The 26,025-nt window shown below is 31.2% G+C and overlaps 1 protein-coding gene and 1 pseudogene across 4 annotated transcripts in view; one reads left to right on the top strand and one right to left on the bottom strand.

The window, feature by feature from the left end:
- Nucleotides 1-26,025, top strand: part of AGTPBP1 (ATP/GTP binding protein 1) — a 131,091-nt gene that overhangs the window by 82,131 nt on the left and 22,935 nt on the right. For all 4 annotated transcript variants that reach the window (XM_011372065.2, XM_011372066.2, XM_011372067.2 and 1 more), the window contains 8 exons: nt 1,196-1,282; nt 1,367-1,515; nt 14,332-14,419; nt 17,503-17,647; nt 20,218-20,371; nt 21,399-21,579; nt 22,833-22,962; nt 25,197-25,328. In XM_011372065.2, the coding sequence (XP_011370367.1) occupies nt 1,196-1,282; nt 1,367-1,515; nt 14,332-14,419; nt 17,503-17,647; nt 20,218-20,371; nt 21,399-21,579; nt 22,833-22,962; nt 25,197-25,328 (1,066 nt within the window). The remainder of the gene's footprint in view (nt 1-1,195; nt 1,283-1,366; nt 1,516-14,331; nt 14,420-17,502; nt 17,648-20,217; nt 20,372-21,398; nt 21,580-22,832; nt 22,963-25,196; nt 25,329-26,025) is intronic.
- Nucleotides 23,164-23,282, bottom strand: LOC111746725 (annotated as a pseudogene).

Here is a 26,025-nt window from a genome sequence, read left to right as displayed (position 1 = left end):
GAAGGAACAGATGCTTGCTAATTCTCTACTGTCCCCACTACACTCTCTTGTCTCTTATTGCTTATAATTTGCTTTATTTCCTTAAATTACTTGCCTGACCTTTGAAGTCACTTGTTAGTGTCATTGACAATTTATGTTTATCACTGATATCATCACATTTTAGGGTTTAAATAAAAGTAAATAAATGAAAATTACAAATGATGAATGTGACAATTATTTAGTCATTTGCATCCTCAAATGAGAAATTTAATTAACCCTCAGTGGATCCCCTCCCCCCCTTAACATTCTAATATTTTGGGGAAAATTTCACATTTTACTGGTCTTATTTAGAGGAAATCAAATACTTTTCAAAGATTTTTGCTAGAGAGATAAGGGTAAAAGCTATATCAAAGACAATGACTGAATTTGAAATAATATTTTAAAAATGAAAAACAAATCTACCTTATTCATATATCTTAGCTATTGCAACTTTATAATTCTGCGTCAGATAGACCACAGAATTAGCAGATGTAGTAAAAACAAACTCAAGAATGTGGCATACCACTGCTGTTTCTGACTGAAATAACTGGAAAAATCAGTGAGCAATGCAGTCTTAGTTTTCCCCTATTAGAATATAAGCTCCAGAAGAGCGAGAATTTATATTCAATCAGGGAAACAGACAAAGAACTGAAACAGTATCTGGCAGTAGTAGGCACTCAAGTAAATATTTACCGACATAATGAATATGTAAAATGAGGATAATACTTTCACCTTTTGGGGTGCTAATTAATAACATAATAGATGATATTGTGTAAATTTAAAATAATATTTTCACCTGAGAATCGCTTAGTTTGTTACGATTATTACTACTCAATACAGGTCACATGCATTTTAAAAAGTAAGTCTGGCTTTTTAAAATGACTATTAGTGCATATTTAGAAGAGACATATACTGAGGCAAAAATGCTTATTTATGATTAACATTCATTATAAATGGAACAAATATCCATTTGTAATAATAATTTTTTTGTCTATAAATATTAGCCAAAGTTCGTATTTTCCTTTTGTTTATATTCTTTGGTTTAAAAATAATGAGGGGGGCGAAGTGGCAATAATCATGTATTTTTCATCTGCAGTGTGTTTTTTACTTGTTTATTTTTTGCTCACCTGTTTAAATGAATGTATTTTATTATACTTACTTTAAAATTTTTATTTAGTTACACCATTCCAGAAGAAGGAGATATTTTGAAGTTTAACTCCAAATTTGAATCTGGGAATCTGCGCAAAGTAATTCAAATTAGAAAGTAAGTCATTTAAAATTTTCTCATTTTCTGTGTATGCAGATACTTTTCTAATTTTCATCAGATTTCTTTATTTTCTATTTTCAGAAATGAATACGATCTTATTCTGAACTCAGATATAAACAGTAATCATTATCATCAGTGGTTTTACTTTGAAGTCAGTGGAATGCGACCAAGTATTGCTTACAGGTTTAACATCATTAATTGTGAGAAGTCCAACAGTCAATTTAATTATGGTGAGACAACTTTCCTTCCCAATTTAGGGGGATGTACAGGCATCCTATCTGTAGGATAGAAATGTTTTGGAGAAAAATCACTAACTTTTAGAAAAAGTTTCAGTGTCCTTTTGTTTTCCCTGGTTCTCAAAATTCAAATGTCTATTATGCCAAATTTGAGATAAACTAAGCTTTGCTTTGTTGGTAAAAAGAGTTACCCTTGTGTAGGCAAGCTCTTTAGAATGTATTAAGTATGGTTGATTTCATCCAAATCGAATACTATTAAATATTTATTATGTTTGCTGCTTAAAATCAGGTTATTAATGTCAGTTCATCTAGAAGCGAATCACATAAAGCAGTTTTTTAAAACTTTTTGTTTTGAATAGATTCATAGAATGTTAAAGCGTTATAGAAGTTGTGGAAGGATTCCAAGTTCTCTTCACTAAGATTCTTCCAGTGATTACATCACACATAACTATAGTACAATACCAAAGCCAGGATTTGACATTGGTACAATGTGGATGCATAGTTCTCTGCCATTCTATTACATTTGTAGATTCTTGTAACTGTCATCACAATCAAAATACAGAATACTTCTATCACCACAAAGTCTGTGCTACTCCTTTCACCATTCACTATGATGTTAGCTATAATTTTCTGTAAAATTTTTAATCTAGTTGAGAATGCTTCCTTCTGTTACATGGTTTTATGAGGCTTTTTATTGTGAATGGGTGTTGAATTTTGTCATATTGCTTTTTTTGCATTAATTGATTTGATCATGCGATTTTTCTTCTTTAACCTATTATGTGGTATACTACATTGACTGATTTTTAAACATTGAGCTAGCCTTTTTTACCCATGTAATAAACCCCACTTGATCATTGTGTGTACTTGCTAATATTTTGTTAAGAATTTTTGTATTTATGTTCAGAGGGATATTGAGCAATAATGTTTTTTGTTTTTTGTACTGTATCTGGTTTTGGTATTCTGACCTCATAAATGGGGTTGGGAACAGTTCTCTCCTCTTATTTTCTGAAAGAGCTTGTGTAGATTTGGTTTTAATTCTTAACCATTTGGTGGAATTCTCCAATGAAATTATTTGAGCCTGGAGATTTCTCTTTTGGTAGTCTTTTAAATTAGAAATTCAATATCTTTAATAGTTTTAGGGCTATTCACATTATCTATTTCATCTTAGGTGAGTTGTAGTAGTTTGTGCTTTTTAGGAATTGGTCCATTTCTTCAAAATTGTCTAATGTGTGTAGAGTTGTTTAGAGTATTCCCTTACTATCTATTTGATGTCTTCAGGGTCTCTAGTGATATCCCCTATTTCATTCGCGATAATAGTAATTTGTGTCTTCTCTTTGTTTTTGTCAGTCCTGCTAGAGGTTTCTCACTTTTATTGACATTTTCAAAGAACAAGCTTTTTATTTTATTGGTTTTCTCTACTGTTTTCTTGTGAGACAATTTTAAAAACTGGTGTTGTACCAGCCAAAATATTAAATATATAGCCTTATTTAAGGCTTTATATTTAGTACTTTAATAAATTTAAAACTAAGTGTTATTCATCAGACATCAGTCTTTATAGTCACATGTATCAGTGGCAGATAATTGTATAAACTTCAGATCCATAATTTAAAATTGAAACATCAGTTTTCAAGTATTTAATCTGATAATTTTTATGTAAAAGGAAAAAAAAATTTTCTATCATATAAAAAACCCCACGTACATTGGGGGTTGATGAGAAACAAGTATACTGACAAGTATATACGACAAGTTGCAAGCTCTCAGAGGTCTCAATCATTTATTGTAAGCATTGAAGAGCTTTTAACAACTAAGGCATGAGATGCCATATTATCTGTTCCAAATGTTCTAAATTGTTAAAAGTATAAATATGATGTTCTTTAAGAGGACATTTCTAAAAATTGAAGCTTTCAAGAGTTGAAGAGGTTTTTCCTGATGTCATTATTTACATGGAAAATAGGAAATTGTATACTCTAGATAAATTGCTTCACATATATGGGATGAAAGCTTTAGTCAGATTTACTAACTGAATGCAATAATTTTAAGAAGATTAAATATCATAATATCTGGTTTAGTTATGAACATTTTTTAAAGTTTTAAAAATATTTTAAGTAATCTAATTTTAAACAATCTGTTCTTTTAAATATGTATGTTTGACTAAGGATTCAGTGATTATATTGATTTGCATGAATAGTGATATGAGTATTCTTGATAATCTATTTCAGATTCTTTATTTTTGTGATTTCAGATATAGCTATTACTCATTGAATGTCCTATTTCTGTTGACCTTAAGCATCCATATAACTTATAAAATTACCTTGAGTCATTAAATACCAAAACAAGTAAAAAATTTTGTGTTTTCCCTATTTAATGTGTAAGTATAATGCTAACATAATATTTTAGAGGAGAAAAGGATAAGTAAGTAAAAGTAATTGTATATGTATTTTGGGTGCTCCTCAAGAGTAAAATATAAAGGCATATTTCTTGCTGAAATGATAGTCGATATAATTTTCAAATTGTAGTACAAAGGTGGATGGTATTTTTACTAACTATATATTTTTACACTTTATATAATGCTCTTACTAGTTTAAACTTTATTAAATATTTCAAAATTTTTAAAGTAAAAGCATTTTGGAGCAGTGTTTCTCTATTTTTTTAAAAATATCTATACCTCCATGTGATAAATAAGATAATCTCTTTCTTTAGTGTCAGTTTAAATTTAAAATGAATACAATTCTATAACTAAAAGTAAATCAAAGCAATGAGACAGATGGTTGCTTTATTTTTAAATTTCCCCTCCTCCTTACCCCTTACCCTTTGGATATTCTTATATATAGATAACACTTTCCAAACTCACGTTGTGGAGAATTTGGAAAACAGAATGGTATTAACAAGAAAATTAAAACCATCAACAAACAATGCATCACCCGGAGATAATCTCTTTAACATTTGTTATTTCCAGCCTTTTTATAATGTAATATGTGCTTTCTATATACATATTGTTATGTATTTAGTTTTACAAATAATGCTTGCAGTTTCATAATCTGTATTTTAACCAAACATTGTATTGGCGTTTTTTTTGGTCATTGAATATGCCTCTGAAACAGAGTTTAATGGATACTGAATGCCTCTAAAGCAGAGAACCCTATGGAAGTACTGTAACTCATTTACCCAAACCTTTCTTTGTTAGATTTAAGTTGTTTCTAGTTACAGTATTTTCTATTTTAAATAATACTGTGATAAACATTATACTAAATATATGTGTGTAATTATTTAGTTATAAATTCACAGAAGTAAAATTATTTTTGTCTGCCAGCTGTCAGTATTTTTTTTCTGATTATGAAACAGTGGGTCTTTAATATAGGATACTTCGTAAATTCATCCAGTTTAAATGACTCTAGGAAGAAGAGAGAAGAGAAAAATCTACTATTTACTTTGACATAAATTCCTCCATGTAGAAATTCCAAAGAAAATGAACATATGTTGCTGAAGACTAGGGAAAATGAGTACTTAGAGAGCTGGTAAGACTGTTAAATTAGTTCAGCTTTTTTTTTGAAGTACATTCGATAGTATGTTTTCAGTATTGATGTTTAACTTCATCCATCAGGATTTATTTGGCTATTTTTAGTGAATTGGGATCTAAGTAAATCCTGTTATTAGTAGTTAAACTCATTCTTTCTCCAGAGAGTTTTAAATGTTTTTGGTGAATTTATTGAGTTATTTGTCAAACATTTACATTTATAACTCATTTGCAACTCTGTTCCAGACCCACTAGTAAAAGAAGGGTGGGAAACATCTCTTGGAAGACATTGTACATCACTGTTCTCTGTTGTAGCTGTTATAGAAAATGGTCAAGTTAGTAAAAATATTAAATTAGATTAGAAACTGATTGGAAAGGTACCACTATTGCTTGCTCATAATTCCTGACTTTTTGAATTTGGGTTGAATTATTCTGACCTCGTAGTCATATGATATGTTCTCCTTGGTTTGAAACACCACAATTCTCAGAAGTTATGGTCTTAACTATACACTAGCATTTATCTGGGGGCTCTTTGTTGGTCTAGTACCACTTGATTTTAATTGTTATGACCTTTTAGTCTAGTGTAGCATCCTTATTACTCTGTCACTTTTTAAATTATTTTGACTTTACAATATAGTTTAACATCTTGTTGTCTTTTTCACAAACCTTTTCTACCAATTCGTTTTCCTGAATATTCTGAATAATTCAGAATAATTTTATCGAGTGCCAAAAAATTTCTATTGCATTAAACTTATAGAATAATTTGGGGAAATTGAATTTATTACATTGTCTTACTGCTTAGAGACATGGTGAATAGTTTTGTTTATTCAAGTTTTTTATACCCTCACAAGTTTTTAGTTTTCTTTTTGTAAGTTCTATACATTTCTGCCTTCATACTTAAGTATTTTATGTACTTTAATTTGTTTCTGTTGTGAAAGAGTACTCCTTCCTATTTTCGAACTTGTTATTATTTATAATTAAGAAAGTTATCAGTTTTTATATGATTGCTTGAAAATCAGCCTCCCTCTTGAACTTTCTTATTAGTTTTCATAGTTTCGCAGTTGATACTTTGAGATTTTGTTGGTAGGTCCCTAGAATTTCTCGTTATACATAGTTATATTGTGTATCTTTCATTGTGTCATTGCTTTTGGATAGAATTTTGAGAATGTTTAAAATAAAAAGGAGACATTGGGTATCCTTGTTTTATTTTGACTTTAATGCGATTGCTACTGGTGTTTACATTAAGTATGTTAGCTCTTATTTTGAGATACACATTCTTTCTCATAGTAAGGAATTTCTATTTTACTAAGTTTTAAAAATCACAATTTTATTTTTCGCGTTTATCTATTTAATGTGACCACATAATGCTATGCCCTCTTAATGAGCCATATTATGTTAGTACTGTTCCTAATATTAAATCGTCTTTGGGTTTCAGAAATCAGTCCACTTTGCCATGTGAATTCATCTTTTAATACACAACTATTTTTGATTTGTTAGCATTTTGTTTAAAGGTTTTATATCATTGGTTATAAGTGAGACAAGTCACTTTCCTTTTTGGAGAGCTATCTTTATCCACTCTTAGAAGCAAGTTGATGTTAACTTTGAACACTTCAATAAAAAGACTTTTATTTCCCCATTCTTTGTTCTGGAGTAGTTTAAATAGCATTTATATGGTTTCATGAAATTTAGAAACAGTGCACCTCTAAATATGTCTGATTCTCTGCCCCTTTTTGAGTGGGAGAGGGACTGTCTGGATAACTTTTTCTGTTTTCTGTGACACAGTATAGTCTAGTTTTCTATTTCTTACTGAGGTAATCATTAATTACATAAGTGACATTTAGATTTTCAAAATTCACTAGCAGAGATTTCTGTATAATATCTGCAGTATGAATACTTGCTTGTTCCCTTGCTTGTTTGTTTTTCTATTTTTGTGCATGTGCTTAAAACATGATTTATTTTATTTTATTATTTAAAAAACCTGCCTTTTCATTTTCATTTTATTCATTAGATTCTTTAAAATTATTTTTTATTAATGTCTCCCCTTTCTTCCCTGCAAGTTGATTTTTTTTACTAGTTTATTTACTTAAGTATTTTTTTAAATTTAATAATCAAGCATTTAGGTTTTGAATTTGCTCTTCACTACAACTTAATTCTGTATCCCCACCCCTCTAGATTTTAAGAACTCCTTGTTATTTTCTAGATTGCCTCTAATTGTGTAGTTTTGGTATCCTTTTTGACTCAAGAATTATTTAGGTAAGGGTTGGTTTTATTTTTAGTTGGTTAAATTGTTTTGGTTAAAATTTTTCTCATTACTTTCAAATTTCAGTCAGTTTTGTTCATAGATATGATTTGGAATTTTTTTATGGCTTAATATCTAATTATTTTTTGTTTTCATGAGGACTTGGAAAATAATGTGTTCTTTGTTGGCAACATAATTTAATATATATCATTAATTTAGTGTTATAAATCTGTTCATTCAGTTTTCTATATCCTTGTTTATTTTTTGCCTTCTCTATCTGCCTAAGACTGAAAAGAAAGTGTATCTTTCAGTTCTTGTGTTTCTGTCACGCCTCCATGTAAAAATTTTTTTTCTATTTTAATGCAGTATTATTTGGTGCATAGAGGTTTTTAACTTTTCCATATTTTGTGTATACCCTCTAACAATATAAAATGGCCATATTTATCTTATTCGGTGTCTTTTGCCCAGAATTCGATATTTATATTCATCTGTTTTGAATTTTCTCGATATATTCTGTACATTGTTTCTTGTAAATAGAGGTCGCATTTTGTTGTTTGACCCTTGTCTTTTAATATATGATTTTTAACCAATTAAAAATTCTCTTTATAACTGATATGTTTGTTTTTTTATGCTTTCTATTTTCGTGTTTCTGTATTTTATTTATCTGTTATTCTTGAAGGGACTTCAAGGTGCAGTGCAACACTTTTTTTAGTTGTGGGAATGCAAAATATGTATTAAAAAAATAGATCATGAGGCATATCCTGCATTGGTTTTTTTCTCAGTCCTCCTACATCCGCCTAAAGTTTAACATAGATTCCTCCCAGATTCTGTCAAGAAGTTGTCTGCTGAGTTTCCTTTTTATTTCCACATATTTGTAAATATTTAACTAGGAAGTTGGTAAAAGCTGTAGAAGGAGCTGTTAGGTAGATGTAATTTTTTTTTTTATGAAATTCTATCATAAGATTTAAGCTAATACAACATAAAGTGTATCGTGGTTTGTCTTAACATGAATAAAGAAGGAATGGGCCAATATTATAGTAAACTAGAATTCAACATTTTAAGAATTTATAGCTAGATGTGTAGTTAATGTTACCATCATAGGCTTCGTTTTGAATTCACTTCAGGGATGGTACTGATGACTAAAAATATTTGCAGTGGAACTTCAACTAGAACGATTTATTTAATTGCCATACATGATTGAAATCAGGAAATAATATTAATTAGGAAAGAACTTTATTGTCTGTAATTTTTTTTCTGTTCTTCCTTGGGGGAGTATTTAAGTGTTGGATTCTAAGAAATGTCCCCATAGAGATCTTATTCTTTGTCAGTGCTCTTCAAAAGATGCAGTATTACTGTTGCTTTTGTTTCCCAAGTTGTACTTTTCTTGTTTTTTTTTTGTTTTTTTTTTTTTTTTCTGTTAAATACTTAGTTTTCTCATAGATAAATGATCTTATTTGTTTTTTTTTTTTTTTTAGGGAATTCTGTTAAATACTTAGTTTTCTCATAGATAAATGATCTTATTTGTGGATTTATATTTGAGAATTTATGTGACTATAATAGTGCTCTTATCTGTTGCAATCCTTCACACTCTCCACTCCCCCCTATGCCATTACTTGAAAGGGGTTTGCTCCAATTACCACTAGATGGCAGTCTTGCATTTTCATAACTTGGAGCTTTCATCACAAGCTTCTTCCTTGACACTCTTGCACTCTGTCTTTCTCTCCACCTCCTCTTTCCCCTCCAATATCCCCTCCAGATATCTGAGGATTTCTAACCACCTTCATACATAAATTGAACAGGCGTGGGACCAGGCAACAAAATAGAATTTTGGAGTCTAGTACGTAGCATTCCCAATTGCCCACATTAGTTAATTCCATACTTTGAAGTTGAGCTGAGCTATTTCTCTACTACCAAAGTCTTTCTTCTGTGACTCTCCAAACTGGATTAGTCCCCTTGATAATGTTCCTTGTAATTTTTTCCTTTTAGGGTACTCTTTACAGTTTTATGTTGTTTATGTGTGTGGCTGATTAATACCTTCCCCGCCCATCCCTCCACTTGTTTATAAATTTCACGAGATCAGAGAAAGTGTCTCTGTTGCTGACCACTGTATTTTAGCATGGCATTTAGTCCATGTTCAGTAAATATTTGTTAAATGAATGAGGCAATGGATAGAGGAACTATGAAGACAATCCCATTAGGAACATAAAATGAACGTGCACAAAATCTATGTCAAGAAAACTAGTTCAATTTATGATCGTCAACTTTAAGGATTCAACTCAAACCATATGTTATATTTAGTTGTTAAGTCTCTTTAGACTATTTTATTCAGGGACAGTTCATGACCCTGACACTTGGAAATTATAGGACTCTTATTTTGTAGAATGGGTCTCGATTTGGAGTTGTCTCATGTGCCTCACGATTTGATTTCTTTGGCATCTTAGGTAGGAAAATCACAGAAGTGATGTGTTGCAGTGACATAGGATTTTGTTTGTCCTGTTACTTATTACAATTTTATCAGTTAAATTGGTGTCTGCTAGTCTTTTCCATTGTAAAGTTGCTCTTTTTCTCTTTGTAATTAGTATTTTATGTGGAAGTACTTCAAAATATGTAAGTTTTTGTTCCTCATCAAGCTTTCAATACATTAATATCAGTATAGAACTGGTTTCCTGTTTTACTCAGTGCGTTATACTTGTTGCTATTATTATTTATTTGACACTCAAATTGCCCAAGATTTAATCAATGGCATACCTATCATATTGGCTTGTGTGTTTTTTTGACATGTCCCCATCAGATTGAAGTGTCTGCTGTTATCCTCCAGGCCAAGAATCTGATCTTCCTATTTTGAAGTATAAATCTCTGTTGTAATACTTGCCATAATAGAAGCATGTTATTTTTTTCTCCATAGAGTCCAGATAACATATGCAGCTTGTAATATGTGGTTTCAGGTTATTTGAGCTGTTTTAAACTTTTCTTGTCCCCCTCATCTGTTAAATGAGGGTGTTAGCTTCAACTTGAAAATTTTATGAATCTGTGATTCATGGTACATTTGCTGATTAGGGCTAAAACATCTTGTCTTTTTTTTTTTTTTTATCTGTGCCTTTTATTGGGCATGTTCTCAAAAATTAGAGGTCAGTGCCATTGGATGTTGGCTTCACTATGGCAATTTATTATTTTGATTGTCTATATTCAGGTGACAAGATTGACAGTTCTTAGCATTTTGTTTTTTGCACAGAAAGGTTTATCCTTTGGCTAATGACTAAGTCCAACTCAAGTCTTTCTATATCAGATCGAGTAGGTTGTGGTTTATTCAGTCTGAGTTCCCTCATTTGAACTGGGGCAGCCATTTTGTTCAAATGGTTTTTATTATAGTCAGAGTTTCCAAATATAGCTCCTTTCACTGTGGTCACAATTAACTGTCATTTTAAAGTAATCACTTCTGTGATTTTCCTACCTAAGATGCCAAAGAATGCATTGTCTTTTGTAAAATTAGAACACTTCAGATAAATCTAATGTGCCCTTTGACCTTAGTCTGAGCTTTGTTCTACATACTATAGTTAAGAATTTCGTGTGTCTGGAGGAGATTGAGGCTTCAGAGTGAAGTGGCTCGCTAAGTCCTAGGAATAAATGAGAAAGACAGTAATATTTTATATGTACCAGTGAAATACATGAGTTTCAAGTACAAAGAGAAAATCTTAACATACTTCTACTTTAAAAGAACTGGTTACTTAAATAATGATAAGAACAGCAACTGACATTTATTGATTAGTTACCATGTGCCAGGCCTTCTTCAAGTGCTAACACATGTGATACTCTTATTCCATACAACAAACAGCCCAGTGTGCTTGTTACCCTCATTTTACAGAAGAAGAAAAGAGAGGCAAAAGTAGTTTCGTAATCTGTACAGGATCATGCATCTGACGTGATGAAGCTGGAATTCAAACCCAAGACGTCTGGTTGCAGATTGCATGCTATTAATGAGTATGTTCTTCTGCCTATGGAAAAATTAGATTAGTATTAGACTTCTCATCTGTGGCACTGGAAGATAGAAGACAGCCAAATGTCGTTTGCAAAATCTGTCATTTGTCACTGCCAACAAACTACATCTTTGTGTATGTAGAAATCAGAAAATATGCTACCCCTGAACCTTGTCTGAGAAAAAAATGAGGAAAATGATCTCAAGATAGAAGACTTGGAATTTATAAAATGTGTTAAGTGAAAACATTATAAAGGGAGTGATATGAGAGAAGGGAAAGTTAACTTGGTGGATTTGCTTAGTTATTTAATTTGATGTAGTATCAGAGAAATATCAGTTGATTGTAAGCATTGGGATGGGAAACACAATAGAAAGCTTTCCAAATGGTGGAAATGTGAAGACATGTAACCAAGCCAGTAAAAAAAGAAGGTGAAGAAGAAACAGTTAATAAATAGTAGAAAAAAAAATAAGATAGGAGGAATGAAATAAAATGTCTGTCATCACTAACTGTGAATGAGCTAAAATGTCCTCAAAAATCAGATATTGAAATTACACATTTAGGGGAGGGGTTAAGTGTAGAGGGAAGTCTGTATGTGCGTATTAATTAAATTAGAAAAAAAGTTGAAAATGATTGGGCAGAGATAAACTGGGGAAATGCAGATAAAATAAAGCAAAAGCGGTATTATTAATGTCAAACAAAAATTCAGGGCCAATAGCACTTATAGATGTGTATTTACAAGTTATAATCCTTGAAAATGCTGTAATCATCACATATCATTTTTATTGAGATATAATTGCCATATTAGTTTCAATGATCACACAGTTACAATTTCTTAACATCCATCACCACACAGTTCCAAATTTTTTTATGTGTGATGAGAACTTTTAAGGCTCCGTTAGCAACTTTCAGTTTTACAGCAGTGTTAACTATAGTCACCAGAGATTTTACAGATTTCCTTGTCTGTGGTCCAGAATGTTAGTAAAAATCAAAAAGTTGAACAGAATATGGGTACTTGGAAATAGTAATAGTTTTCCTTAAAAAAAAACAAAAACAAAAACAAAACAAACCCTGAAGAGAACATTTAAAAGTGATGTTACAGATTACCTAGAGCTGTGCTGTCCAATATGGTAGTGACTAATCACATGTGGCTATTTAAATTTAAATTAATTTAAAATTTAAAATTCAGTTCTTTAGTGGCTCTAAGCTCACTTCTGTGCTTAATAGCTGCACATGACCAGTGGCTGCCATATTGGACATCGCAGGTATAGAACATTGTTATTCTGGCAGAAAGTTTAATTGGATAGCTCCAATTACTATCTAGAAAGTACCACAAAGGAGAACACTTTATAGAGTTACGTGATGTAACTGTTATTCAGAGGAAAATTGAAAGCCTTTAATACCTTGCATTATTTACAATAAAAAAAGGCTAAAACTAAGTACTCAACTTAAGATTTTAGAATAACAAGAAAATAAACCAAAAGAAAAGAAAATTAATTTTTAAAAATGCTGAAAATGAGAAATCAAATACAGAAATACTGAAATTGATTAATAGAAAGTAGAGATTCTGAACAGACTATAACTCTTGAAAAGGAAATAAAAATATTTATTAGCTGCCATGTTGAAATGGTATTGCAACTGAATTATATTTACATTTAAAAAATAGATTTTGCTTTTATTTATTTTAATAAATGATGGACTGCTTTTAAATGTATTTTTCTGAAGCTAGAGTAATCTTATACCAATACCTGGTAAAGGTAATTTTAAAAAAACAATTTTTAGATGCAGAAAACCTAAATGAGATTTAGCTAGTTTAATCATATGCTAGTAAAAGAATAGCATTTTATTGGTCTACAAAGGTAGTTCATAATAGGAAACCTTTAAACAATTTATTGCATCAGCAGATTAAAGGAGAAAAGCTTAGTGGATGCTGAAAAAGCATTTGATAAAATAATTAAAGTACTTAAGTGTATTAAGAATTATGAAAGAAACTACTCCAATTATGGGAATAATCATAGCACCTACTACAGAGAATTGTGAGGATTTAATGACCTAACACATGTAAAAATACTTAGAGCAGTGACCAGCGTGTCAAATTATTCAGCATTAGTTCTTTTTATTATTTAAATATAATAAAGATGATTTAAAAAAAATTGACAACTATTCCATCTAATGGCAAAACAGTTTGATTAAAATTATGAATGAGACAGTTATTTGTTCTTGTCATTCAGAATTGTTTTTGAGGTTGTTTCATTTCTCTAAATACAATAAAAGTAGAAAAGTAACATAAATACTAAAAGAGGAGATAAAATATTTTAGATTATAAATGGTATGACTTACATACCTGGAAAACCAAAGATACTACTAAAGACTAATAAAATACTCAGAGATAAGTTTAACAAAACAAATCAGTAGCAAGAAAATGAAAAAAAAAAAGATTATATCTTTAAGTTAGAATTTAAGGAAAATCAAATCACATCTAAATAAAAATTCTCATCCTTTCTGAAATTAACATATGAATGTCATTAATTCCAGTTAGAATCCAAGTGCATTCTTTTACAAAATTGGATAAGATGATTTTAAATTTCATGTGGAAAGTAGATTTCTAAAACTACCCAAGAAAATATACTAATTAATCCTATTTTTGTAACAGTCCCTCTTCCTTCTCCTTGCCATAAATACATATTTGTGTGAAGAAGATTGAGGAAGAAAACTGTCATGCCATTTGGGTGGCATTTTTTCCCCTTATCTCAGTGTAGGTAATCCATGGAAAGCTAGAAGGCTGATCATATACTGTTTCTTTATATTTACTCTTTCATTAGTTTTAATTGATCTAATGTAGAAAAGATAATAGAAAAAAGTTTAATGACTTTTCACTCATTAAAGTTTTAGTAAAACTGGTTATTAAAGCATAACATTGATTGACTTAGATTTTAAAGAAGTTTCTCAGATTTTTTTATACATATTAAAAATGGATATGTGTTCTCTTAGCTTCCTGAATGCTTTCTACAGTGGCAAGATTAATTTTTAACTCAAACATTCTGAAAATAATTTTTTCTTTTTTTTCCCCTCTCTTTCTTTTGAAGGTATGCAACCACTCATGTATTCAGTTCAGGAAGCATTAAATGCCAGACCATGGTGGACTCGTGTGGGGACTGACATTTGTTACTATAAGTAAGTATTCTAAGGAGACATAGCTTACAGAAGGAGATATTAACTTCATTTTATTTCAATTTAAAGATGAAAAGTAATTATTGCATTTTTTGAATTGTGATATGCTTTAGTATTACTTCTAACAGAGACTCCTTAAAAATTTGAGATCTACTTAGGGGGTACATTTAGTGGAAATATAGTGGATGCTTGAACAACACGGTTTCAGCTGTGTGGGTCCACTTATATGTGGATTTTTTTCAATAAATACTGGTACTGTTTTTGATCTGTGTTTGGGATTCCGCAGATGTTAAAGGCAAACCGTATTCATTGATCTATACCATATTACATAGAGATTAGAGCATCCACTGATTTTGGTATCTATGGAGATTCTGGAACCAGTCCCCCACAGATACCGAGGGACAACTGGTGTAGTTAAGTTTTCGGGGAAGTCAGAAGTTATATTTGGAGTTTTGACTGTGAGGAGTGTCAGTGCCCCTGACTTCCATGTTGTTCATGGGTCAACCATAAAATGTGTTTCATAGACAGACAGACTTACTTCCAACTTTTTGTCTCCACCACTTATAAAGCTATGTGTCCGCAACACTTTTAGCTTTAAAACTCTGGTAGTTTCTTTGAATAAAACTGAAATTAGAAATTCTAGGAAATAATTTGCAGTGGCTTTTTGTTGTCATGATATAAGTACAATTCTTTTCTGCACACAAATATTTACTCATTTTAATTTTCAAAATATTTTACCTGGAGATGTATTCCACAGTTATGTCAGCTTATAAAGTTCAGTTTTGACTTCAAATAGGTAATCTACTTATTGAGTTCGAAATAAGTGCTAGAAATCATTTATGGCTTCAATGGAATGATTGGATTATTCTTCAACTTCTCTCTAAATAGTTTAGGATTATCATATACCTTTCTTCCCATTTTGTTTCTGCATATAATATGTTTCCAGATAATTTTCTCTATTGAAAGCAGTTGACATTCCTGTTTGTTCTGTTTTTAATCTTAAATCCTGACATTTTTGTTTATGGGATTTTGACTTCATCTTGTGCTTAATTAGCACTAACATAGTTTAGTTTTGTCAGTTAGTTTTGTCTAAAATTAAACTATTTTTAATGGTTTAGGACATGGCTTTGGAAAAACCTAGGTCTTAAGTGCTATTACTTTCTGGGAAAGGAAATGTTTCTTAAAATTCACCTCAATAGGGTTTTTCCTTCACTTTTATTAGCAAAATAAAAAATAAATGAAAAAAAAAATAAGCTTATATGTAATTAATCTGTACCTGAATAAGTTTCATATTCCTTTTAATGGTAGGCTAATACAAAAATACTCTCATCATTTGTCTCTTTCTCAAAGTTGGAGTGAAGTAGTGATGAACTGGGTGGTGCTCGATTAGATTTTGGCAGAAAGATTTAGACTGCTAAAGGGTAAAATGAAGTTTTTCAAAAAGTATTCGTTCATATTTCTCTTCTTTTGCACAATAGAAATCATCAGTCAATGAGTATAACAAGTACTTTTCTAGTTGTTTTCCCCAAAGCCTGAAATCTGGATAGTAAGGAATAAAATCTATTTTTGCATTCTGTCTTAACTTTTCACGTCACCCAAGTCTTCCAATGCTTGTTTGTCTCATCTGTAAAATGAGAATAAAACTTCCTTCCACCCTATATGAGAGAATATAACTATAAATTGCCACATAGCTGTAATGTGGTTGTATAAATACTTTTCAATTAGTTGTTAAATTTTTGGAGGAAAAGATCTGGTTAGGGCATAGTTCTGGAACTTATTTCACATTTTCCTCAACTGTAGCACCTTGTCATTGAGTATCTATTTAAGATACGGTGGCTAAATTAATGAAGAATATAGCATCTTGAAAATATCTTGACTGTCTGTGTGTCATTGGCTTTTCTCAGTTTATGGCTTAAATAATACAAAGTGATTTAGAATTTTAGAAATTAATAGACAAAGCATTTTTAGCTCACATGTCAACGATATCTAAAGTAGTGTATCATTTTAAAAACTTCATATTATGGAAATCTTTAAACATTTATAAAAGTAGATAATAGGATAATGAGACCCAATGTATTCATCACTCAGTTTCAACAATTATCAGCATGTGGCTAGTTTTTAGTTATACTTTCATCTCTACCTCCACACTGAATTTTTAAAAGCATTTCCAGATATCGTATTTTATCCATAAATACTTCAAAGGTCTTTGTCTTTTAGAGATACATATTTAAGAGAATCTAAACACAATGCCAGTATCACACCTAAGAAAATTCCTTAATGTGAGAAAATATCCAGCCAATGTTCAGACTTCCCAAATTGTCTCATAAATGTTATTTTATAGTTAGTTGGTTTGTTTCAGTCAGACCAACGAAGGACCACACATTGCATTTGATTTTTGTTGATATGTCCTTGAAGTCTCTTTTAATGTATAGGCTTTCCTTTGTCTCTTTTTATCTCTCTTTTTTGTTGAACTTAGATCATTTGTCATGTAGGATTTTCCACATTTTGGATTTTGCTGACTGCATCCCTGTGGTGTTAATCAATTCTATCTCACTGATTTCCTATAAACTAGTAGTTATATCTAGAAACTTGGTCAGCTTCAGATTTGATTTTTGGCAAGAACACTTCATAGATGGTGCAGTGAATCCGGAAACATGTCTTGTCTGGTTAGTTCTTTTTTGCAACCTTAAGATTGATTAGCGATTTCATGTATTGTCATCTGATCTATCCACTGCAAAGGTGTCCATCAGCCTTTTATCTAATGGTTGTAGTAGCCATTGATGATCATTGCCTACCAGTGATGTACATGGCTATCAAAGAATGGAATTCTAAAAATGTCACTAATGTATATAGTATTAACTCTATTTGATTAGTAAATCCAGAAGTGAAAAGTAATGATGTTGGCTCATAGCAATTAACTGCTTTATTAGCACCATCTATTTTTTTATAGATTATTTAAGTTACGCTTTTTATAAACCATGATTGTCCTTTTTTTTCCCCCCATGAGGTTCTTTTTAATAAATTAGTAAGGAAAATCAGAATTTTTGTGTGCATGAAATAAACGTTTTATGCTTTTTTTGTTGCAGAAATCACTTCTCAAGAAGTTCAGTTGCTGCAGGTGGGCAAAAGGGAAAATCCTACTATACAATTACATTCACTGTCAATTTTCCACATAAAGATGATGTTTGCTACTTTGCTTATCACTATCCATATACGTATTCAACTTTACAGGTGAGAACTCATTAAGTTGTATTATGACCATTATTGTTTTATATGCTTATGTGTCAGATAATTGAAGAAAAATTGCTTTAACTAAAAATTAAAATAAGTGTCGAAGGTTTTAGATAATAATATATCTGTTGAAAACATTAAAGGGTGTTAAATGAGAATGTAGCCTTTATTTAAAATAAGATTTTTATCCATCTTTGGGTAGAAATCTACAGTTCTCTAAGATTCCACAATTTATAGATTTTAACTAGGTGAGATTTCCACTTGTTTGATGAGAAGCATCGAATCTCATAGAAAAATGTGCATGCAATTTAAGTTTTTCCGTAGGGAATTCATTTCTTCTAATAGTTTTATATGGGCTCCTAGATCCAGATTGCTTAGAGTTGAGGGTATAAGAGTTGTTTTGTGGATTCTTTGAGATATTTGATTATTTGCCCTGTAACCCAAAACAAATGAATTCAAGTTATTATTGTGGTAGATTTATTCTCACAACAGAATATCTGTCCTAATGATTAAGGATCATGAAGATAGGATCAATTTACCCAGGGAGAAATTGGAGTGCCATGATTATAACCAAGCTTCCAAATTAATAGAGAGGGGAAAATGGGAGAAACACGTAGTCCATAGAGCAGAAGAGATATCAAAGCTGGGAACACTAAATGAGAGTCACTTTATTTTAATAAAAGTTACAACCTACAATAAAGCTATAATCAGGTATCTTTCGGTGCTGAATAACATAGTATCAGAATATATAGTGTTTTTTACATGACGTTACATGTCATTGTTCTTTTCTGATGTTTTTACCTTTTTAATATATTTTGAATTCCCCTACTTTCTTCCAATCTCACTACCTTTTCCAGGCATTGCCGTTGTTTCTCACCTGGACTTCTGCCAATCTTTTTCTAACTGGTGTTCTAGAATTCCCTTTTGTCTCCTTTCCTCTTCATCAGTCTTTTTTCCACACGGTAGCAAGCGGGCTCTTTGATGGCAAATCTTATCATACAAATCCCCCATTAAAACTCCTTAGTGAATTTTCTAGCCATTTGTACAAAGTCTAAAAGTCTTACTGTAGTTCATTCAATCATTTCTCTACTGTCATCCACAATTTTTGCCAGAGCCACATACTGTGCGAACTATTATTTAGTTAGTATTTGTCTTTAAATAGACTTTAAAATAATTCACTCTTTACAGTTTATCCTCACCCTAAGTTAATATTCAGGGAATTACAGGTTTAATGTGTAGATTTTTTTTCTAGTTCACAGTAAAATACATAGCTATTAAAAATTTTTTAAAGATTATCCACATATCACTTAATTATCTCAATTACCAGTAGTACATATACTATGCTTTGGGAAAGATGGGTTTACCAGGCCCTCTGTCTGTGTTAAATTCTATATTTCTCACTCTTTCTTTCTGATTTAGCTATAATGAATCTTTTTCAGTTCTTTGAAATGCCCTTCTTCTTTCTTCCTCTTCCTATATACTATCTTCTGCCTACAGCACTCTCTCCATTCATCCTTTAGATCTCAATTTAAATGTAATTTTTTTCTAGAAGACCTTTCCTCACTGCCCAGATTTGGCTGGGCTCCCTTACCCTTATTTCAAGCCATTCTAGCACTCTGTCCTTTCCCTAACGTAGAGACCATTTATTCATTGTTATATCCCCAATGCCTGGCATAGTTTCTGGCACAGAAATGATGACTACACAATAAATAGTAATGATGTGAGTAAACATATGCAAAAGTTTGGAAGCCAACTAAGTATCTTAAAATAAGGAGTTGAACAATTTATTTTTGGTATAACCATATACTAAAACCATTGAGACTTGTGTTTTCAAAAGACACATATATTTAACATATTTAATGATATGGTATGGTATTCATAATTATGAATATGGGTGTATATGTATAAATTATTAAGTGATAAAAGCAGGTTATAAAAAGGCTTATATGTAATTACAGTTTTATTTCTATACATTGGCATTTGTTAGTAGCGATCTAAGTGATGCAGTTATGGTGTTTTAAATTTTTTCTTTGTACTTTCTGTGTTTCCAGACACTTCACAGAGAACCTTTATTAATCTTGACATCAGTGAAAGTTGTTAAAAAAATTTGTCCTACATAATTTTATTCTGCATATTTTATATTGCTCTCGAAGGTCTATAGTCACTTATAGTTTCAAAATTCAGAAGGCTTTGGAAACCAAAAGCTTTTTTATAACCCATTTGGCAGTAAAGCCTGGCCTAAATTGATGTTAGCTTATTTAGAATATTGATTCTACTTAGAGGGACTCTTTTATGTTTTGCTGCAGAAATAATAATGTGCTTATACAGGCTGCTGCCGCTGACTTAGCTGGTGGTATTGTACATTTAATGATATATGCACTGTATCTGTCCCCTTTCTCGAATTCCCCAGATACTGACATTGGAACTATTTCGGGCCCCCAGAGGGTCCTGGAGAAGGGATTAGGAATCTGATTCACTTTTAGTTTTGTAGAGATCTAGATGCATTTACTTCTTTTTATCATAGGGAGTTTTTAAATGATTGTATACTTTGCTTTTAAATTTTTGTCAAGATGCATCTTCAAAAATTGGAATCAGCACACAATCCTCAGCAAATCTATTTTCGAAAAGATGTGTTATGTGAAACCCTGTCTGGAAACAGCTGTCCCTTGGTGACTATAACAGCAATGCCAGAGTCTAATTATTATGAACATATCTGTCAATTCAGTAAGTCTGTCTTCTTCACTCAAAATACCAACCATTCTTACTTATTTTTCTTTGCTTCATATATATTTTGTAAGGGCGATAATACTAGGAATAGGCATTAGAAGTCTTGGTCCTTTTCTGTCTAGCCCTGGGCCTACTGGGTCTCAGTTTCCTCATCCTGAAAATGAGTGAGCTGCATGAGATGTTCTCTAAGGTCTCTTTTGATACTTATATTCTGTAGTTCTTATCCTTGAAAGTCGTACCCAAAGTATAATATAACAAATTATTTTAAGAGTTCATGTATAATACCATCAATTAAAAAATTTATAGCTAATTTTATTTATAAATAAAACCACCAGAAACCTATCGAATATTTTGATACTAGCACCAAATAGCTACTTGTTTTCTCCCGCCATTTATTTTTTAAAAGTTGCCTCAAATGGTACAGCTGTGGTACTTTACCTTATCTGATTTTGATAAGGTAAAGTATTTATTTTCAGGAAAGAAAAAGCTTGCTATGCAAGAAAATATGAGCAGGTGGGCTGAGTGTTATTTTGTAGATGTATACATTGAAATGTATAGTGAAGGTAACTTTTCTTGAGAAGTAATTCTCTTGAGAAAATATACCTTTTTTCTGTGTTTGTCATAGTGACTCTAAAATAGGGATAAGATTATATTTTTCTTCTTTTCCCTATGACTTTATGAAAAATAAATTTATATGTAAAACTTCCTCAAGTACAAGTACTTGATTATATTAAAAAACCAAGATTATATTAAAGAACTAATTTTATATGTTAATCATTGGAAAATAAGTAACTTCAAATGCTATTAATTGTCTTATGTTCATATTATAAACTCCTTTAGGACATGACATATATCAGTTTCATATCTGTTTCCTCTAAGTGCCTAGTATAGTGCTTGTATATAGTAGGTGCATGGTGAGTTCTACAGTGAACTTAAAGATTTCACAATTGAGTAGCAATATTTCTAAAGCCCCAAAGTCAAACATCATACAGACTTTTAATTTGAGATTTTATATGTACTTTAGGAAATCGCCCTTACGTTTTCTTGTCTGCTCGGGTGCATCCTGGAGAAACTAATGCAAGTTGGGTAATGAAAGGAACGTTGGAGTATCTCATGAGTAATAACCCTACTGCTCAGAGCTTACGAGAATGCTATATTTTTAAAATTGTCCCTATGCTAAATCCTGATGGTGTCATCAATGGAAAGTAAGTGAAGCAATAGTATAGAAATATTATAGATTATTGTGGTGGTCCTATGTAAATTTGTTGAACAAATATCATCCAGGTTAATTTGGAAAACAAATCTAATGATTTTTCTACAATAGAAATTTTGTGGGGAATTCATCTAAGATATTTATTTTTAAATGAAAATATATTCTGTATATTTCTGATAGTATGATAGTTTGAGAAATTCTGTATTTATTCATGAGAATATGATTATGTAAACTGTATTGTGAATTGTTTTTGAAAAATCACAGTGTCAGGTTATGAGATTTTTAAAAACAGATCCTCTTATATTCTTTTCTTTTTAAATTTGTCAGTGGCGTGATCTTAGTTTGTAAAATTTATCATCTTCTGGGCTCTCTTTCCACTGATATGGAGTATTGGCTCTATCTGCTAACTTGTTGCTGATATGAGGACATGTAGGAATTCTTTAAACTGGAGATACTAGAAGATAACTACTTTTTAAGTGGAGGTGGCTTATTAGTACAGGTCATTCACTGTGGCCATTAGACAAGGTCTTTTTAGTGCTTCTGAAAGGTGGGATTTGACATCAGTAAATGAAATACCATATTTTATTTATTCAATAAAAATAGCATGACTTTCTCATATTTAGGAAATTTTTGATTAAAAAATAATTTAGATATGTTATGGTTATGGAACTACAATGAGATTTTATTATTTCTAGTTTTAATTCAGAAACATATTGCCTAGTTAAAATCCTGTTTATATTTCTGTATCACCTTCTAAATGTTTGCTTAAATTTTTGCTCAATGGCATTAACATTTAATACCTATGATTAAATGAAAAGGTATTTGAATTTTTACAAGAATGTATACTTTTCATATACTTATGTTTCTTAGGAGGGCCCAAATGGCACTTTTCATAATAACTAATACAATCGAAATACAGAATGTTAGTATAATAAATGATTATTATGTAGTCAGAATGGAAAATATGACCATTAATAAATTTTATAAAGTATTAATTTTTTTTTATAGCTTGAAAGATTTGACTGTTAAATCTGAAAGTTTACCACAGTTAAATGCATGTAACACAAGATCTTGGATGTAGCAAATGCTTAATAAATGATTATTTAATGGCTAAAATATGCATTTTGTTGAGCCTACCATTTATACCTGTTTGAAATATTTAGTGGAGTAGAATCATAAAATTAAATGTATGTAAGAATTTTTTGGTACCAGTGTTTGTCTGTCATTGTGTTTGCATATGTGTAGTCACCGCTGTTCTTTAAGTGGAGAGGATTTGAATAGACAGTGGCAAAGTCCAAACCCAGATTTACATCCTACAATTTACCATGCTAAGGGGCTGCTACAGTACCTGGCTGCAGTGAAGCGTTTACCACTGGTAAGTGGCAGGTTTTTTTGTACTTGTATAAAGACATGATTTTGTTGATTAATGACTTAGTATTTTATGCTTTATTTTCTGGTTATAAAAGCTATTATTTTCAGAAGCAGTTATTTTATTTCATTTTATTTAGGCGAGGCAACCCTTGGTTGACCTCACAGATTGCAAGGACCTTGTCAGCTTACAATCCTTTATTTTTTACACCTACAGCACGTGGTCTTCCTAGCTGGTCTCCCATCCAAATACTAACCAGGCCCGACCCTGCTTAGCTTCCCAGATCAGACGAAATCGGGCTTGTTCAGGGTGGTATGGCCGTAGACCAGAAGCAATTTTTTAAAAAAATTATTTTATTAAGTTATAATAATGTACTTTATATAGTACATTGGTTAGACATTTATATAGTTTATAAAACAATCCCCTTAAATGCTCTTTCTTTCCTCTGGCTCTCCACTTAGCCTTTACATTAATGCTAACTGCATTCTCTATGCCATGCTCCCCATCCTTGTGACCATCTATCAACTGTTAATTTGTACTTTAACCCTTTACCCCATTTTCTCAGCTCCCCTACCTGCTGCCCTCTGGCCATCACCAGATTGTCCTCTATATTTGTGAGTCTGTTTTTGATTAGTTTGTTCTTTTTGTTCTTTAGATTCTGCATATAAGTGAAATCATACGGTATTATCTTTCTCTGATTGACTTATTTCACTCAGTATAACCACCTTTAGGTCCATCCATGTCATTGCATATGGTAGGATTTCACTTTTTTAATGGCTGAGTAATATTCCATTGTATATATGAACCATAACTTTTTTATGCAATTGTCTGTTGATGAGCATTTAGGTTGCTTCCATATCTTGGCTATTATAAATTGTGCTGCCATGAATATAGGGATGCATAGATCTTTACAGATGATTGTTTTGGTTTTCTTTGGATAAATACCCAGAAGTGCATTTGCTGGGTCAAAAAGTATATCCATTTTTAATTTTTTGAGAAACTTCCAGACTGTTTTCCATAGCAGCTGTAACAATTTGCAATCCCACTAACAATGTATGAGGGTTCCCTTTTCTCTGCATCCTCACCAACACTTGTTGTTCTTTGATTTATTCAAAATAGCCGTTCTGATAGGTGTCAGGCGATATCTCATTGTGGTTTTAATTTGCATTTCTTTGATGGTGATATTGAGCATCTTTTTATATGTCTATTGGCCATCTGTATTTCCTCTTTGGAGAAATATCTGTTCAGATCTTCTGCTCATTTTTTAATTGCATTGTTTGCTTTTTTGTTGTTGAGTTGTATGAGGTTTTTTTAATGTATTTTGGATATTAACCTCTTATCACATCTGTCTTTTTCTGTTATCAATCATTTGTTTATTAATATGGTGTCAAATTAATATAATGTACTTATATTCTTATTTCATCAGGTTAATTTTTATAATTCTCATGAGCCCTTTTCTTTTTTGTTTATGAATATTGGTAACTCTGGTTGTAAGTTTAGGCATTAAACTTCACCGAACAACACTAAGGTTTTAGTATCTTCCAAGTTCTCAAACTAATAGAAGCTTATTTCTGAGCTCTTTAGTCAACTCTGAAACTGCTGAGTCTCGCACACACATGGGCAAGGCAGTATGGTGGGAGACGCTACTCAACTGTATATGTACGCGTCTGTTTTCAGCAGCTTTTGTTTAGAATGTTACCATATTAGTGTTAAAATGAGTTAATCTTCTTTTGAGAAAGAGAGAAATACTTTGCAGAGGGGCAAAATTGACATTAGAGTATCCTTCATTTTTTGTTTTTAAAACGATGCTCTTAAAAATTAAATTGAAACCACACCTTTTTTAGTAGTGTTTTAGGCGAGAGCATTTTCATGTTCTTTTTAATTGGCTAAATATCTTAATAACCCTTGGGACAGTGATGACTACAGTTGTAGATTTGAGCCTATAATTGAATTTGTTATTTTTTTAAATGGTGATTAGTAGATAACAAAAGAAACAGTGGAACTCATGGCTTGATGCAGGACTTGCATAGGACTTTGTAGTCATTCTAGAATTAATCATAGATTTCTTTCCAAAAGTAGATATTACAGCTTTTATTGATGCTACTTATTAAATGATGGCTCAGTTACAATAAAAGGATCAAGAAACACAGTACCTGTTTATTGGTCTGCTATTAACTATATTTACTTGGTAATATATGAATTTGAAGTTTTTTAATTCTTTAAAATATGGTCTTTTCAAGGTTTATTGTGATTATCACGGCCACTCCCGAAAGAAGAATGTATTTATGTATGGCTGCAGCATTAAAGAGACAGTGTGGCATACCAGTGATAATGCAACTTCATGTGATGTTGTGGAAGATGTGGGATACAGGGTAATTATTACAGATAAGTCAGGAGTTTTTGAATTTCAAACATGCATAAAGCTACAGAAAATAATTTAACATAGGAACTACTCAGATTTAGTAAATGTTACAATTTTGCCATTTTTATTTCAGATTTTTCATTTTAAATGTTTCTTTTTTTGCTTTTCATGTTTAAATATTTAACCATTTGGAATTTATTTTATATGAGATATGGAGATCTAATTTTAGTTTTCCCATGTATAACTGTTTGTTAAATGGTACATCCTTCCTCTGCTGATTTTATAAAGCCATCTGTTCCACATGTATAGATAGGTGTGTTGAGAGGTATGCCTAGGATTCAAATGAGATCTTATTGCTTGAAGTCCTGTATGCTTTCCGTTCCGTCCTAGAGCCTCTCCTACTATATTTATGCCTAAACGAGTACCCTAAACTTTTCCCAAAAAAGTTTCAGTAACATGCCACACTGCCCATGGCAGAATTTCAAAGGATAATTTCTTTTTGGTGTCCTCTCTCTTCTTACCCTTTTCCAAATAAATAAAAATGGAAACACTCCAGAAATACAAAGTAATAAGTGAAAGTCATTCTCTCTCAATCACTAAATTATTAGTTTTACCGTGTATATTGTGAGACTTGTCTCTAAGCACATTCATTTATAAATAGATATACATATAGTATGTCAAGTTTTTATTTTTTTTAATTTTTTTTT

Source organism: Pteropus vampyrus, unplaced genomic scaffold (assembly GCF_000151845.1).
Source record: "Pteropus vampyrus isolate Shadow unplaced genomic scaffold, Pvam_2.0 Scaffold199, whole genome shotgun sequence".
NCBI classification, from domain to species: Eukaryota; Metazoa; Chordata; class Mammalia; order Chiroptera; family Pteropodidae; genus Pteropus; species Pteropus vampyrus.
Note: the sequence above shows the minus strand (reverse complement) of the source record. Positions and strands in the feature narration are given on the sequence as shown.